Below are 15,249 nucleotides of genomic sequence, written 5' to 3' on the forward strand. Positions count from 1 at the left end.
TAAGACCTTCTAACTGCAACATAGGGATAAACAAGGGCCTCTCAAGAAGTTGTGTGATGCTCACGCTGTTGCAAAGCTTGTGCTGGAACAATTTTTTTTTTTATCAGACTTTCTCTTGTACATGCTGAAGTTGTCAGAAATATGACATGGTTTATATTAAAGTGCATATACTGATGTGTTTCCCTCTCTGTCCTGTATGTAAGGGGGGTGTGTGTGTGTGTGTGAGGAGAGCAGGGAGGGGGTGCTGGTGTTATGCTGTGCCTGAGAGTGGCTGCCTGCAGACAGTCACTGAAACTTTAATTAAAAAAAAAAAAAGTCCCTACTCGAGGCTAATAGAAGGCTTTTACTTGGGTCCAAGGCCCAAAAACCTGTTGGGGGGGGGGGGGTAGCTACCTGAGGGGACACAGCCCTGCCCTGGGCCACTGCCAGGCGAGGGCTGCTCCGGGGTAGGCCTCAGCGATCACTAGCCGAGCGCCGGCCTTGCCCGGGGCCAGGCCTACACTGACCTCGGCGGGAGGCCGAAGATGCGGTGTCTCCCGCCGCCGGGCCCGGGCACAGCGAGGGCCGACCGGCCCGGCTGCGGAGCCCCGTTGCTTCCCCCCAGCCCGCCGCAGTGATACCGTCCCGTTCCCCCCCCTCTGGGAATGGAGCAAGCCGCCGCAGCGACCTCTGGGCTCGGGGCCTCGGCCTCCGCGCATGCGCCTGGTGGCCGGCCCGTTGCTAGGCGGAGCGCGCGGTGGTAACGGCCGCCGGTCCCGCTCCCCCCGGCCCCGCCCCCCGCCGGCTCCGGGCCCGCTGCGGGGGTCCCGCCGGGGAGCAGGAGCGTCGGAGGTTCGCTTCACGTCCCGAGAGCTGGCGACCTGCGGCGTCCCCTGCGGTAGCCCCGGGTAACCCTATGGAGAGGGGCCTGCGGAATGCCATAGTCTTCAACGCGTCCAAAGGGGAGGCTTTCACTCTCGCCAGCAGCTACAAGGCCTTGCGCAAAAGGCTTCGTGGTAACTGGAAGATACAGAGGTGAGGGGCAGCTTTCTGAGTAACTGCCGGCAGCTTTTTTTGAAGCGCTGGCGTGGGAGAGAAGCCGCGTTTCTGTGGTCTGAGGGTCCTTTAGAGGCAGGGCCGGAGGCGCGCCGAGGTGCCTTGCAGCTAGTGGAGAAGAGTCTTCTCTCAGCCGGCCCAGGCTGTGTGGATCCACCTCATCTCCGAGGGAGAGATCGGCCCCTCCTGAGCGAAGAGGCTAGGATGCCTTATCCTCACCACTGTGCAGCCCCGGTGGGTAGGGGCTGGGGCACCTGCAGTCGGTAGAGAGATCCTGAAATTTGTGTGTGGTCTGCATCGAATACCCAAATAGCCTTTGGGAATGTATATTGTAAGATAAGATCTCTCTTTTGCATTGATTGCACTCTGTGGCATTAGCTATAATTTCACTTTTGGATGCTGTGCATAGCTCGCTATCTTATCTGTGGAAGAGAGCGCACGTAAGTTACAAGGATGAAACTCCTGATGCAGGTTTTTGAGTCTATCTTGATGTACAGTTTGGGATAAAAAGAAAACAGCCGTTGTGCATATGATATTTCCTGCCTATCCACTACAAAATGTGCCTAGAGCAAAAAGAAAAAAAGAATAAGAGCTCCTCAGGTGCAAAGTTTAATAGCAGCTGTGACAGTTTATACCAGTTCTGGATCTGCCACAGTACCTTGTTAGAGGGGCTTTACTATTCAGTGGGTTGAAATTTGTAAGGATTATTTTTGCTCGAGTTGTCAACTTTAAACCCAGATAAAAGGATGCGAAGTGATTGAAGTGATTTGCTTTGTGTTTATTTGCCAGTCCTTTAAAAAAAAAAAAAGAAAAAAATTGTGGTTCAGGACTGTATCCAAGAATAACACATCTTTATTAATCTATTTATAGCTTAAAAGATGAGATCACATCTGAGAAACTGTTTGGGGTAAAATTGTGGATTACGGCAGGGCCAAGAGAAAAGTTCAGTGCTGCTGAGGTAAGAAGTCAATAATTGTTTGCAAATTAGTTATGTTTTAAGATTTGCTTAATGCAAAATAGAAAAGAACAACATAGAACACTTTGCAATAGTACTGCTTTTGAATGAATTTACACCAATTGAAATTTGAATGCTTTTCTCATAGGATCAAGTTAATTGCAAGCAGGCAGAATCAGTTACCTTCCCTCATCTCAGTATAACTTCCTGCAGTCTTGTGTGTGGCTTTTTTCACATGGATTTTTTCTGGAGCTTTGTTGTCTTCTAGTTTTCAGTTCTGAAGAAATTCCTGGAGGATGGTGGAGCCATCCTGGTGATGCTAAGAGAAGGCGGAGAGTCACGATATGGCACAAATATTAACTTTTTGTTAGAAGAATATGGGATCGTTTTCAATAATGGTAATGGTTTATTCATCCATTTTCAGCAAAATCTAAAGAATGGGTTCAGCCTTTGTAGATATAAGTCAAGCAGATCCCTCTAACAAAGTACCTTTTGGTCTAAGAGATGTTTTTTCTTGAAATCTACATGTACATGGCAGTGTAATACTGGAGCACACCAAAGGCTTTCCATGGGCAGAGTACCTTGATAACAACTTAGCCATCTCCATTCCTTTGCTGTGGTTGTTAGTTTTAATGGTATTTACTAACAAAAATTAATTCTAGTGACATTTCTTGGTTAAAAAGCCTTTCATTTAAAACATTTTTCCACGTGTCTTAATGGATTGAATCAATTCATACTCGCCCTGAATAAACAGTGGCACTTTTCTTTAGCAGACCAATAAAATGCCATTCATTAGGTTTTGTACTGCCAATGTGAAAAAAACCCCAAACAACTGTGTCTTAGCATACATAAAATATTTTTAGTGTCTTTGGTGGCATTTCTAGACTATGCCTTTTTTTGTATCGACAGTATTTAATTAATCATGCTTTTGGAAGATGTGTAAAAAAAAATTGAACTTGTAAAACTTGATACATATTCTTTTAACTGGATCATCCTTTTGCCTCTTCTGCTTTGCAGAAGACACGGAGGTGTGCTTATTTTTCATATTTTTATTTGAAATTGCAAATATATTCCTGTTCTAAATATGTATGTCCAGAAGAAAATGGTAGTGGACGCTAATTTGAATTCTTTTGGGAGCCACATGCCAGCTTTGTGGTGTTAGAAGCAAACACTCAGGGAATCCAAGAGCTAAACTCATTTTTCATTGCTATATGTAGTACCTTGATCAGCTAAAATGTAAATTTCTTTATTTTTTTTCTTTCTTCAAGATGCTGTAGTACGAAATGTGTATTACAAGTATCACCACCCAAAAGAAGCACTAATCTCTGATGGAGTTTTGAATAGGTAGATATTTGGGGTATATGAATCTTTACAGTAAACTCTTATAATCCGTATTGTTTTCAGTAAGTTTTGCTTTTCAACATCTTGTAGGGGAATCAGTGAAGCTGCAAGAAAAACAGTGCATGAGACAACAGATGAAGATGGAAGTGGACATGACTCACAGTAAGTGTTTTCCTTTGAGGAAGCTGATATGAAAAGATTTAGAATAACTTGGAATTAGCAGGTTTGTAATCTAGCAGGAGTGTGTTGTGCTTGTGTTGAGGTTTTCTAATGTATTTCTTATGTCAGCTTCTTGCTCCTCAGGGTTGTATCTGGAAAGGAGAATCTGTTTAGTATTGCTTGATAACCAATGAAGGAGCAGGAGTGATAGGTTTTGAAGGGAATTATTACTCTCCTGACCAGATCTTTTTTGCCCCTAGTCTGTGGATTTGAATTTGATTAAACAATGTAAATATGAATAACCTCTAGACAGTGGGTGGTCTGGCTGCAGGCATGAGCAACCCTATATCTTTTTAAAGAGTCTTAATCCAGGGTAAGATAGATATTTATTGCAATTTTTAGCTTTCCATCCCTCTGTGCTGCAGAGGAGTGAAAAGGCATTGAGAAGAATACAGCTTTTCCATAAATAACTGTAAAGGTTTGTATTCTTCCTTGAAGCTAGTTTTTAGACTAATAAATGACCATGCGGTTGATTACAAGGAAAAATGTAAGTGTAAAAACATTTTGTGTAATTTTGTTCCAGAATATATATTCATCTGTGAGTTAAATACCCCTACTCTTCTCTCAGATACAGAAGTGTGCAAACAGAGATCAAGAGTGTTCTTTGTTCCTTATTTAAGACAAACTGTCAACCTGGAAAAACCTGTAGAAAGAGACTGGAGTGTTGTTACAATGATCTGAATTTTCAAGAGCATGCCTCTTGGCATTCCACCACCGGTGCACAATTACAGTTTGCAGTTTAGGTAGACTGAGTTTTATAAATATGTCCAGCCTACTTGATACATGCAGGTACTTACAGAGTTTCTGTATTTCCTGCAGAGCTCTCACTTTCGTGTATCCATTTGGTGCCACACTGAATGTGATGAAACCAGCAGTGGCTGTTCTGTCAACAGGATCTGTCTGCTTCCCGCTCAACAGGCCTATTCTTGCTTTCTATCAGCATGAGGTATGACTCTGCATGTAACAAGCCATGCATTCTCCCCCTACCCCCCACAAAAATTGTGAGTGTATTTTTGGGAGTACTTACAAATCCACTTCTATTTTTGATACATCTGCAAATTCCAGATGAGCCTAGTGACTCCTGCCTCCTTTTATGGAAAACTTTGCCTGGGGTCAGAGGAGAATTAATTTGGTGGTCAGCAAAGATTATATATTTGTTTAATTGACAGATGGATATTTTCAGTTCTTCTTTAAAGTTTGAGGGTTTTTTTCCCACTGTTTTAGTGATCACTTAGTAAGTAAGATTATCGTTAGCTTCATAAATACGCCATATTGAGTTAAGGAAGAGGACTGTCACCTTGGCACCAGTAGATTTTTATATGTTATCTTACCCATCCAGCCCTGTTAATTTATAAAAAAATTTTCAGAAGTCTAGTAGTAGTTGATGGGTATAAACAAAGGATTAATATTGTTAGTGAACGTAAACATGTTAACACATTTTTTTACTATGTAGATGAGTTTCTAACACTACTGTGTTTTTTTGATATCTTTGTTAGGAAGGTGGTTTTTTTCCTGAGGATGCCCAACTTCATCCACCCATGTTGTGGCTGAAATAAACTTCGTAAATCAAAGATAATACAGCAGCATTAGGTGAACTTAAAAGTACACTTACTGCTTGCATTTTATCTGCAGCTGCCAGGGTAACATATAATAAAATCCCACACAATATTTGCACATAGATCCAGTGGACCCATAGACCCATGCCTAATTCTGCACCCATGATAACAGTGAAATTACTTGCATTAATGATAGAGTTGTCTTTTTGTGACATAAGTGTAGTGGGTTGACCCTGGCTGGATGCCAGGTGCCCACCAAAGCTGCTCTATCACTCCCCCTTCTTAACTGGACAGGGGGAAGAAAATATAACAAAAGGCTCGTGGGTCAAGATAAGGACAGTTTAATAAACTGAAAGCCAAGGTCACGCGCAAAAGCAAAGAAAAACAAATGATATTATTCTCTACTTCCCATCAGCAGGCTATGTCTAGCCACTTCCTGGGAAGCAGGGCTTCAGTACGCGTAGTGGTTGCTCCTGAAGACAAAAAATGCCCCCCTTCCGTCTCCCTTTACTTAGCTTTTATATCTGAGCTGACGTCATATGGTATGGAATATCTGTTTGGTTAGTTTAGGTCAGCTGTCCTGGTTATGTCCCCTCCCGAGATCTCGCCCTGCCCCAGCCTGCCGTTGAGGGGGGGGCAAAAATGTTGGAGAGACAGCCTTGATGCTGTGCCAGCACTGCTCAGCAGTAGCCAAAACACTGGTGTGTTATCAACACCTTTCTAGCTACTGATGCAGAGCACAGTGCTATGAGGGCTGCTATGGGGAGTATTAACTCCATCTCAGCCAGACCCAATACATCTAAGTTATATAAAGCCTTAACTCTGGGTTTATAGCCTTGTTGGTTGGTGTTCTTGCTTCAAGACTGTGCCTGTTTATATGGGGTCTAATGTGCTTCACGTAATTGGTATGGAGAGGAGTGTTTTCTTCTAAGAATTATAACAACTAAATTATGCTGTAAGTGAAATCCATATAAATTGCTTGCACCTCCATGAAGTGTTTTGCATGGGTTGATCACTGAAGTGTAATAGGTTTGTGCAGTGGAAACCATTACACATCATACTGATAGTTCTTCATTTGATATAATACCATGACGTGAATGTCAAATAGATGGCATCGTTTTTCCTATGTAGCTCAAGGAAGTTACAGACACAAGGGTAGAAAATGAAGCCAGAGACAGAGGTTGTCTCTCAAGCAGAGCAGAGAAACTTGGTAGAAGGAAAACAAGATCTCTTGGAGTGAAAAAGAGATACGGTAAAGAACAGCAACAGAAAGTGAAGGAATGGAAAGTAAGAGCAGAGGATGCTGCCCAGTTATTCTATTGTGGGTAAAGCACGTAGAATTCAGGTTAAAACCTTGCAAAACATGGAGGATGAAACATCAGAAATTTGTTAAACAAACTGGAGCTTTGTTTGATCTATCTTCAAATTCGTTACAGCAGTATTCATGGTTATATTATGCTATGAGTTTCACAGTTGGTGCAGGGAGCATTACAGGGTTTCTTGTTCTGTTGAAAACTTAACTATTTCTTATGTATGTCCTTATGGAAGGATTAAGGGGTAATCTTAGAGAAGAACTCCAAAGATGTTTCATGAATGCATTTTCATGCATGTTTAATTTAGCTAAATTAAAATATAATGACCTGCATATTCTGCATTTTATCTTTCAAATAATAAAATCACCAAACTCTTCTGTCATTAGCTGACATGAATATGTGCTGTATTGACATGCATGCATGTCACTGGCCTCTAAGTTTACATTCTGAATACTGAAGAATAGGTTGCAGAAAGTTAATAAAGCATTCATTTCACTTAATTCTTTTTTACTTGATTGAAAAAAGTGTTCTTTTTCTGCAAAAATAACCCAAGTGCAGCTATTGTTGATGATATTCTCTGGCGGTTTTTTTTTTTTTTGATTGCCAGTCAATTATCTGTCTACTCTTACGAAATGCAGATCAGTATTTTTAATGAATTTATGAGCCTTAAGAGCATATACACTTAAAATGCTGCTGCGCTCTTGTGAGCTTGCCAAGTTTGAAGCTGCTTTTGCCACTAGTTATTCCAAAATTTTCTATTTCTTTAAATCGCTTTGTAATTAGACAGCATTACCAATTGCCTCTAAAACTGTGATTTGGAAGGATTTTTTGCTGTATTGTATTCTTTGTTGATAGAGTCAAGGTGGAAAGATGGCAGCACTGGGATCTTCCCACATGTTCAGTGATCAATATTTAGATAAAGAAGAAAACGGTAAGATCATGGTAAGTCGGGGGTTTTTTTGGTTTTGTTTTTTTTTTTAAAAAAACCCACCTTAGTGGATCTTCACAGTGCTTATAAAGCAACCCAAGCTTACTAGCTTCATCGTAGAGCAAGACAGCTATGAAATGGATTCAGTATGGAGATTCTAACCCAATACTAACATCCTGAGGAATTCTTTAAAGCACAACTAACAGGAAAGAGTTTTTAAAGATATAGTTTATTATTTATGTTATAGGACTGTGAAAAGCTTTTCCTAATTCTGTTCACTGCTTTATTGTTATTGATATTTAAATATTAAGTAGGGGGTTTTTTTGTCTACTACTTTTTCTTAGCTTCTTTAGTGCTTGATTATGGCTACTGATTAATAGTAAACCTTTGCATATATAGCTTCTGATACCTGGAGATTGTAATGCACTTTACAAAGTGCGGTATGTAACATTGTTATGTGTAAGAAGGGGAGTTTCCTGCCGAGGTGTTCCTGAAAGTATGCACGTCATGTAAAGTATGCTTATTGCCATGACTTATTGCTTCCATATGTAAATACAAATAAAGTTTGTATTTTCTCCACAGATATTCTTTGATTTATTACCCATTTTCTTCTTTTTTTCATGGTCTGTTATTTAATAGATTTAATATGAATGTTTAAGCATAATATAAGATTACTTGGACCCTCCTGAAATTAAGTTTCGCCTTTCTCCAGGATGTGCTTTTCCAGTGGCTCACAACATCAGATATCCATTTAAACCAGATGGATATGGAGGACCCTGAGGTAAGAGAGATCATCACAAGGAGGTAAATAATAGTGTGATCTAGCAGCGCCAGTTTTGGCAAACTGTGTTTAGCACAAAGTGGTTAACAGCTAGATGGATGCTGCTGTTGTTGCAGACCCTTTATTCAGGGTCTAAGATTGAGTAGACAGGTAGATTAGGCATCAAAAATATTGGTATTGTATCTCTCAGACTTAGGTTGCTATTCATTATCAGATTTCATTTGTGAAAGTCTCTTTCCAATTTGCCCATGTTTATGAGATCATTTGCTGCTCCAGTGTAGTAAGTTTGCACTTTGCTCTGAGTCCTCAGACAAGAGGAATGTGGATGAAGCGAAGGCAGATTTTCTGTAGATGAGTACAGATCAACCTGTGTATCAATTTTAGTTGTTTTTTTAACTGATGTATCAAATGCTATTTTTATTTGGAAATACTCTGTGTGATAAAATTGTATACTCTGTGTGCATAAAAAGAGCAACAGTCTTGCGCAGTTGACTAGTAAGCTGTCTCTCTTAATTTTAAAGATTAACAGAAATCCAGATAACAACATCCATGTGGTGAGTAGGTTTACAGCTAAGAGAACAGAGTTTTCACAGTTTACTAATCTAGTAAGCTGCACTGCAAAGGGTCATACCTGGTAAAGAGTGAAATAATTATTTCTAGATGAGATTTTAGGTGAGAGAGAAACTAGAAAGAGACTATGTAAATGGCTTTTTCTTTTTAAATCATAGGTGTGTCTATCTGTGTGTGTGTGTTCAGATTTCAGACTATACCATGCTCCCAGATACAGCTGCGCTGTCTGAGCAACTGCGAGTCTGTCTGCAAGAAGGAGATGAGAACCCAAGAGACTTCACAAAGCTGTTTGATACATCCCTTTATCAGCTGGATACAAGTGCCCTCCCTTCAGTTATCAAGTCAGCAGCTGTGATTTATTTATTAATTTATTTATTTCCATTCTGTATTCTGCATTTTCTATTTGTGCTTAACTGTGTCTGCTTATGAGCAGAAGGGACTGAGCTGTAGGCAGCATTCTGAATATGGATATACCAGAAGGTTGATTTGTATAGTGTGACAGTGATGTTTTTTCTCTTGTTTCTTGTCTTAACTGTAGTTCCTGACATTGTTTTTTCCTTTTTTCTGACTACTGCTGATTCAGTGAACTAATATTTTTAGTAGAACTGTATGCAGTGATGTTGGGTACTTTCAGGAGTGATAACTGAGAGCTGGTTGTTTTTCTACTTTTGAATTACTTGCCATTTACTGACGCTGCATTTTGTTCATCTTTGCATTTCCCAATAATTGTGTCTTGAGATTTATCTGCTACTCAGTTTTACCAGTTTTGTATCGCTAGCAGCTTTGTCCCTCATAACTCATCTGTTACCCAGATCATGTATGAACATGCTGAATAGTAGCAGGCTTAACAGAGATTCCATGAAACTATACTCAGTTGTGGACACTCTTTCTTCTTACTCTGTATTTCTTGTATTTTACTGGATGTGAATTCATAGTGGGATCTCCCTTCTGATCCCGTAACAAATAATTTTTTAAAATAGCTTTTGGTTATGGACTTCCTGAAAAACCATTTTGAACCGGAGCACTTTTTCCTCATGCACGTTCATCCCTTTAAAAGTTGCTTGAAGAATTGAGGTGTGACTTCCTTCTTTTTTATCATCTTGTCCTGGTTTCAGCTGGGATAGAGTTAATTGTCTTCCTAGTAGCTGGTACGGTGCTATGTTTTGAGTTCAGTATGCGAAGAATGTTGATAACACTGATGTTTTCAGTTGTTGCTAAGAAGTGTTTAGTCTAAAGTCAAGGATATTTCAGCTTCTCATGCCCAGCCAGCGAGAAAGCTAGAGGGGCACAAGAAGTTGGCACAGGACAGAGCCAGGGCAGCTGACCCAAACTGGCCAACGGGGTATTCCACACCATGTGACGTCCCATCTAGTGTATAAACTGGGGGGAGTGGGGGTGGGGGATCGCCACTCGGGGACTAGCTGGGTGTCGATCGGCGGGTGGTGAGCAATTGCACTGCGCATCATTTGTACATTCCAATCCTTTTATTATTGCTGTTGTCATTTTGTTAGTGTTATCGTTATCATTATTAGTTTCTTCTTTTCTGTTCTATTAAACTGTTCTTATCTCAACCCACGAGTTTTACTTCTTTTCCCAATTTTCTCCCCCATCCCACTGGGTGGGGGGGAAGTGAGTGAGTGGCTGCGTGGTGCTTAGTTGCTGGTTGGGGTTAAACCATGACACATCTTAATATATTTACCTATCATTATTTTCTTCTCTGTCATAATTTTAACTAATTTGCTCACTGTAGAAGTCAGTTATTATTGATACATAGGTCTCTGGGATCCTTCTAAAATGAGACATGCCTTTTTTTTTTTATGCTATGACTGTGCATAATGTTGACCCTCATGTCTTCAGAAAAATTCATCTTTATAGCCTGCAAGTGGAAATGGATGTTGTATCATTTCTTCTCTCATATACTTTGTCTTTTTCTGTGCTGCAGAGCTTATGAACAGCTGAATGTGAAACATGAACCTCTCCAACTCATTCAGCCTCAATTTGAGACTCCACTACCTGTCCTTCAGCCAGCTGTGAGTAATCTCCTTGCTAATACCGTGCACAGAGAACCCTTCCGTTTCACGTAAAACCTCTGTGTGTCATTTCCATAGTTCTTTCAAAAAAAAAAAAAAAGAAAAAAGTGAGAAATGCTGTAGTAATAATTAATCACTTGGGAGTTGAATACATTGCAGGGACTATCTTTTAGGAAAGAGCACTTATTTACACTTAATTCTCATCAACAGAGCTTGAAAATGCAGCATCTGTTACCACAGCAGAATGCCTTATGTATGTAAGCCTTCAGCCGAGTAGCTGCTCCCAGTCCTGTGAGGTGCTGGTTCAGCCTTCGCTGTGAAAACAGAATGTGGTATTTCAGAAAGCGGTGGTGGTGTAAGTAATATAGGGGAAGAGCCAGTCTGTTCCACTCTTCTTCCATCTCCCGTATCCTTTGGGGAAGTAGAAAGTGGAGCGTTGGTCTTTTACAGCAAGGGCTGACCAAACTTTTACCAGCAGAGATTTGGGCTGGCAGCAACACCACCAGCTACGGTGGTGTCAAACTTATTTCGAAAAGCAGGTGTCTTTGATTTTTGCCATCATGGCTCCATCCTACTTTACCTTAGCCACCAAAGAAACAGTACTGGCATCGTTATAGCTGCAGGGGTGCAACTGAAAGTAGTGTCTCATGCGCTGCTCTTTAAAAACACAAGTCCAGCTTGTGGCATAAGTGGTGACTGCATGAAAAAGAAAATAATCTTACCAGAATTAGTGTGAATATATTTCCAAGGTGAGCTGTTATGGTGAACTTAGTACCTCAGGTATCTCAGCCATCACCTGGATCTCATGGAGCAAAACTAAAAACAAACTGCAAATGCAGTATGTCTAGTTGTGATGCTAGGTGATCATTCTGGCATACTCATGACTAAACTCTTTTGGAATATTCAGTTATTTTTACAAATATAAATGGAATTTTTTAAAAAGTGTACCTTTGTACTGTGGGCTTTAGAGTTGCTTTTGACTTTATAAAAGGTGTCTTCAAGTCCAGTCTAAGTCCAAAACTGTTGTCTTAGAGATCTGTAAAGTGTAAGAAGAATGTGTGGCAATAAACCATGCTAATTCTTCTCTTCAAGGTTTTTCCACCTGCTTTCAGAGAATTGCCTCCTCCCCCTCTGGAGCTGTTTGACTTGGATGAAACTTTTTCCTCTGAGAAAGCTCGTCTTGCAGAGATTACAAACAAATGTAGGTGGAGCAGACTGATTGTTTACACATTTATATATAAAGTCCAAATTTTTGGAGGGAAATTGTTATATTTAGTTTTAAAACATGGGCCTAATTTATGAAAATCCACTACTCTCATCCTGGGCCAAGAAATTGGAATGCCTTGGAAATTGATAACATGTCTTTACGTACCATGACATTTTATTTTGTTTGTTACATGACATTCTATTATGTTTCTGCCTGCTGTTTCCTATGTCATGCATAAATTGCTTTGCGCACTCTTGCGATTTATTTCACATCTTTTTATGCTTTGAAGTTAAAATGTTCAGATTATTCTAAACACACCTTAACTCTAACCAAGATGAGTAAGTACTAGCTGCAGGAATACATCATGGCTAGTCCATTGAACTTGCTTATAGGACTTAACCTCCCAGAATGCCAACAATAAGTGGAGATGTGTAGTAAGTTTTTGCCCAGCTGATACAGATATGTGTGATATTCAACGGCCTTCTTCCCTGGGATGCTTGTTTAGGTACTGATGATGACCTGGAGTTTTACATACGAAAATGTGGCGATATCCTAGGAGTAACAAGTAAACTCCCAAAGGAAAAGCAAGATGCCAAACGTATCCTGGAGCACATCTTCTTCCAAGTGGTTGAGTTTAAGAAACTGAATCAGGTATTTTTAATAACAGAATTACAAGTAAATAGTTGGTAGTATCACCACTGAGGCTGATACATCTTTGTAGCAGCTACACTTGTCACAGGCAAGAGGTACAGCGATGTGTTAAGACATTTGTTGTGCAATAAATTAGACCAGCGAATTGTAATCCAGAATACTTATGACTGTTAATCTGTATAGAATGTGTAGTGCTCAATTTATTAAGTCTCTCATTTATTTTAATTGGGGGATTAATACATTGCAAGTGTAGTTTTGGTAATTTCAGCTAAATACAGTTCATTAATGGTGCGTTGAGTAAAAGCAGCATGCCCTCGTGAATGTTCACAGTGCTTGGTAATGCTACAGTGTAGATGTGAAACCAGCATTGTTACTCACAACCAGTACTGTGCTGAAATAATTCTTCATAGTAAATTTGATGCTTCAAATTCTGCTTGGAGCATATTCGCAGATCACCTGTTTCTACTAACAAGTTTTCCCTGTTTCTCAAAGAGTCTAGTTAAGATGAAAATCTGACATTTCTATCCTATTGTTAAAATTCTTTTTTTTTCTTTCTTTTTTTTTTTTTCCCTTCTCTTCCCTTACATAAGGAGCATGATACTGACACAAGTGAAGCTGGATTCCAGAATGGTAACTGAGACCTGGCTTTCCCCAGTTTGAGAGAGACCTTTTAGTAAAAACATACTTTTCCATTTTTTCTCAACCTCTGTGTTCAGCATATTGATAAGGACCATCAGTAGTTCACTGAATGTTTGGATCATTTATGTGTAGTAATTTGGATAATTAATGCCTTTTGAGGAAGTGCTTGTATTTTGCAAGCACTTCCCAAATAATTCCCTATTTTTCTACTTCTTTATTGAAACTGTAATTTTGTAATATATGAATAAAAGATCTTGTACTAAGAAAATGTGGTTTGGGTCCTTCTTCCTGACTCTAGTATTTATTTTCTTGTAGTAAGGCTTATTGTGGGTTCTCCTGGTGTACATGTAGTCCTTAGTTGCACTGTGGGAAAGATTGTTATTTTGGTTTGTAAACTGTGGAAAAGAAAATACAGCCATAAATACAGGAGCTGCTGAAAATATGCTAGACTGTCACCCTGAGGCAGTCTCCTTTTGTCTCTCTGCCAAAGTGAACCAAGGAGAGGTGGGTTTGTTACTGTAGAAGGAAAACATTTCTTCCAAGGGAGGGGAAGAATTGAAATTAAGCAATAATGACATTGTTGCAGATTGCTGCCTCATATGAGACTGGAAATACATCATTTTGAAAAGAAGGGACAGTATTTGGATGAAAAAGATTTTAAGATTTAATGGATCATTATTAAGAAAATGTGATACTGGCAGAAACTCAGGAATATATTTACTCACAGTTATTTGGTATCCCAAATTCCCAGAGATAGTGAGCGAGGTAATGCACAAGAATGGAAATTCAAGTGAAATTCACAAGACCATGAAATGTTGAAGCTCAAGGCACAGCAAAAATAGAGCCAAGGGTATGAGTGGTGAGAAGAAAAGATGACTTGTCAACATCATTAACGCCGTGTGTCTTTGTTGCAAGGACTTTTTTTTACATCAACATTGAGATTGCACTTTGACATCCAAAAAATTTTGTATTTAATCTGACACCCAAGCTGTGAAACTTAAATTCTTCCCCCACTCAAGCCTTCTATGCAGCCTTTGTGACACCTGTGCTTTATCTTGCTCTGCCATGCTTTTCAACATCAAACCTGCTTTTTCCAAAAGATCTGTTCATTTTTTATCCCACAAAAAGTAATTTAATTTTACATTGCTTCATGTTTTGGATGCCAACTTGATGCAGGTTTTTCTAAAGGAGGTGCCCCAAAGCACCTGCTAAGTTACTGACCAATTGAGATGTGCTAGTATAATGTTAGCAAAGTGGTTGTATCTCTGCTTACTCTGCAGACATGCCTTTTTCATAGCAGCATGTTTGAAATTTTTCATTTCTTCTTCTCTTGCTTATTTTTGCTTAATGGCATGGTTGTGTTTATCACAAAGAGTACTTCGTACATTCCAGCTACAGATTTACACAATAAGCTTAATCTTTCCTCTGCAGTATCAATACCAATCAGTCAACCGGCACAGACTGCAGTTGAACCAAACAACTGCCTGATCCTCTTCCTAATTATAGATCTGGTTTGTACTGTTCTGTGGTGTTTATACTTCAAACTGTAAATACTTTCTGGGTCCTTTTTCTGAGTTTTGTCACCTGTTCCTGATGTTGTAACATGGTTTAGAAAAGTCATCTGAGCCTCCAGAGAATACAAGCAGCTCCCTGTTTGCTGTTTATCTGTAGTGCCACTCTGACAGCTGAAGTGAAAGAACAGATTTTTCACTGAATGGATGTTTTTTTTGGCCAGAAGCTGTGAAATACATGTGGAAGCAATAGCTTGCATCCCTCTTTTGAAGATGTCCCTTTGGCCCTCTGAAAGTATTTGAACTGGTATTTTGTAAACAGAAGTGCTTGCTTTGGCCATGGGAATATGATACACATACAGTTTAGGGCTGATTCATTGGCAGAATTTTGAAGGAGTACAAGCGGGTGAGGGTTTTAAAGAAGTGAGGCTAGGCTATTGGAAGGTTAGACATGCAGCTAGCCACGGAGTTTATGTATTTAATGAAATTATTGCTGTAATTCACAGAAGTTGG

At 39.8% G+C, this 15,249-nt stretch overlaps 1 protein-coding gene across 2 annotated transcripts; it reads left to right on the plus strand.

The window, feature by feature from the left end:
• Positions 1 to 769: 769 nt before the first annotated feature.
• Positions 770 to 13,487, plus strand: IFT52 (intraflagellar transport 52). Of its 2 annotated transcripts, XM_052789741.1 has the most exons (14): positions 770 to 1,014; positions 1,906 to 1,993; positions 2,259 to 2,388; positions 3,259 to 3,334; positions 3,422 to 3,493; positions 4,370 to 4,496; positions 6,238 to 6,393; positions 7,275 to 7,361; positions 8,060 to 8,128; positions 8,885 to 9,039; positions 10,641 to 10,728; positions 11,821 to 11,929; positions 12,441 to 12,586; positions 13,177 to 13,487. In XM_052789741.1, the coding sequence occupies exons 1-14, from the start codon at positions 896 to 898 to the stop codon at positions 13,222 to 13,224; spliced, it is 1,470 nt and encodes a 489-aa protein (XP_052645701.1). In that variant the 5' UTR covers positions 770 to 895; the 3' UTR covers positions 13,225 to 13,487. The 2 variants fall into 2 exon arrangements, with proteins under 2 accessions (XP_052645701.1, XP_052645692.1); XM_052789732.1 differs by lacking the exon at positions 6,238 to 6,393 and having other exon boundaries at positions 13,177 to 13,484.
• The last annotated feature ends 1,762 nt before the right edge of the window (positions 13,488 to 15,249 follow it).

This window comes from Harpia harpyja, chromosome 1 (assembly GCF_026419915.1).
Source record: "Harpia harpyja isolate bHarHar1 chromosome 1, bHarHar1 primary haplotype, whole genome shotgun sequence".
Lineage (NCBI taxonomy): Eukaryota > Metazoa > Chordata > Aves > Accipitriformes > Accipitridae > Harpia > Harpia harpyja.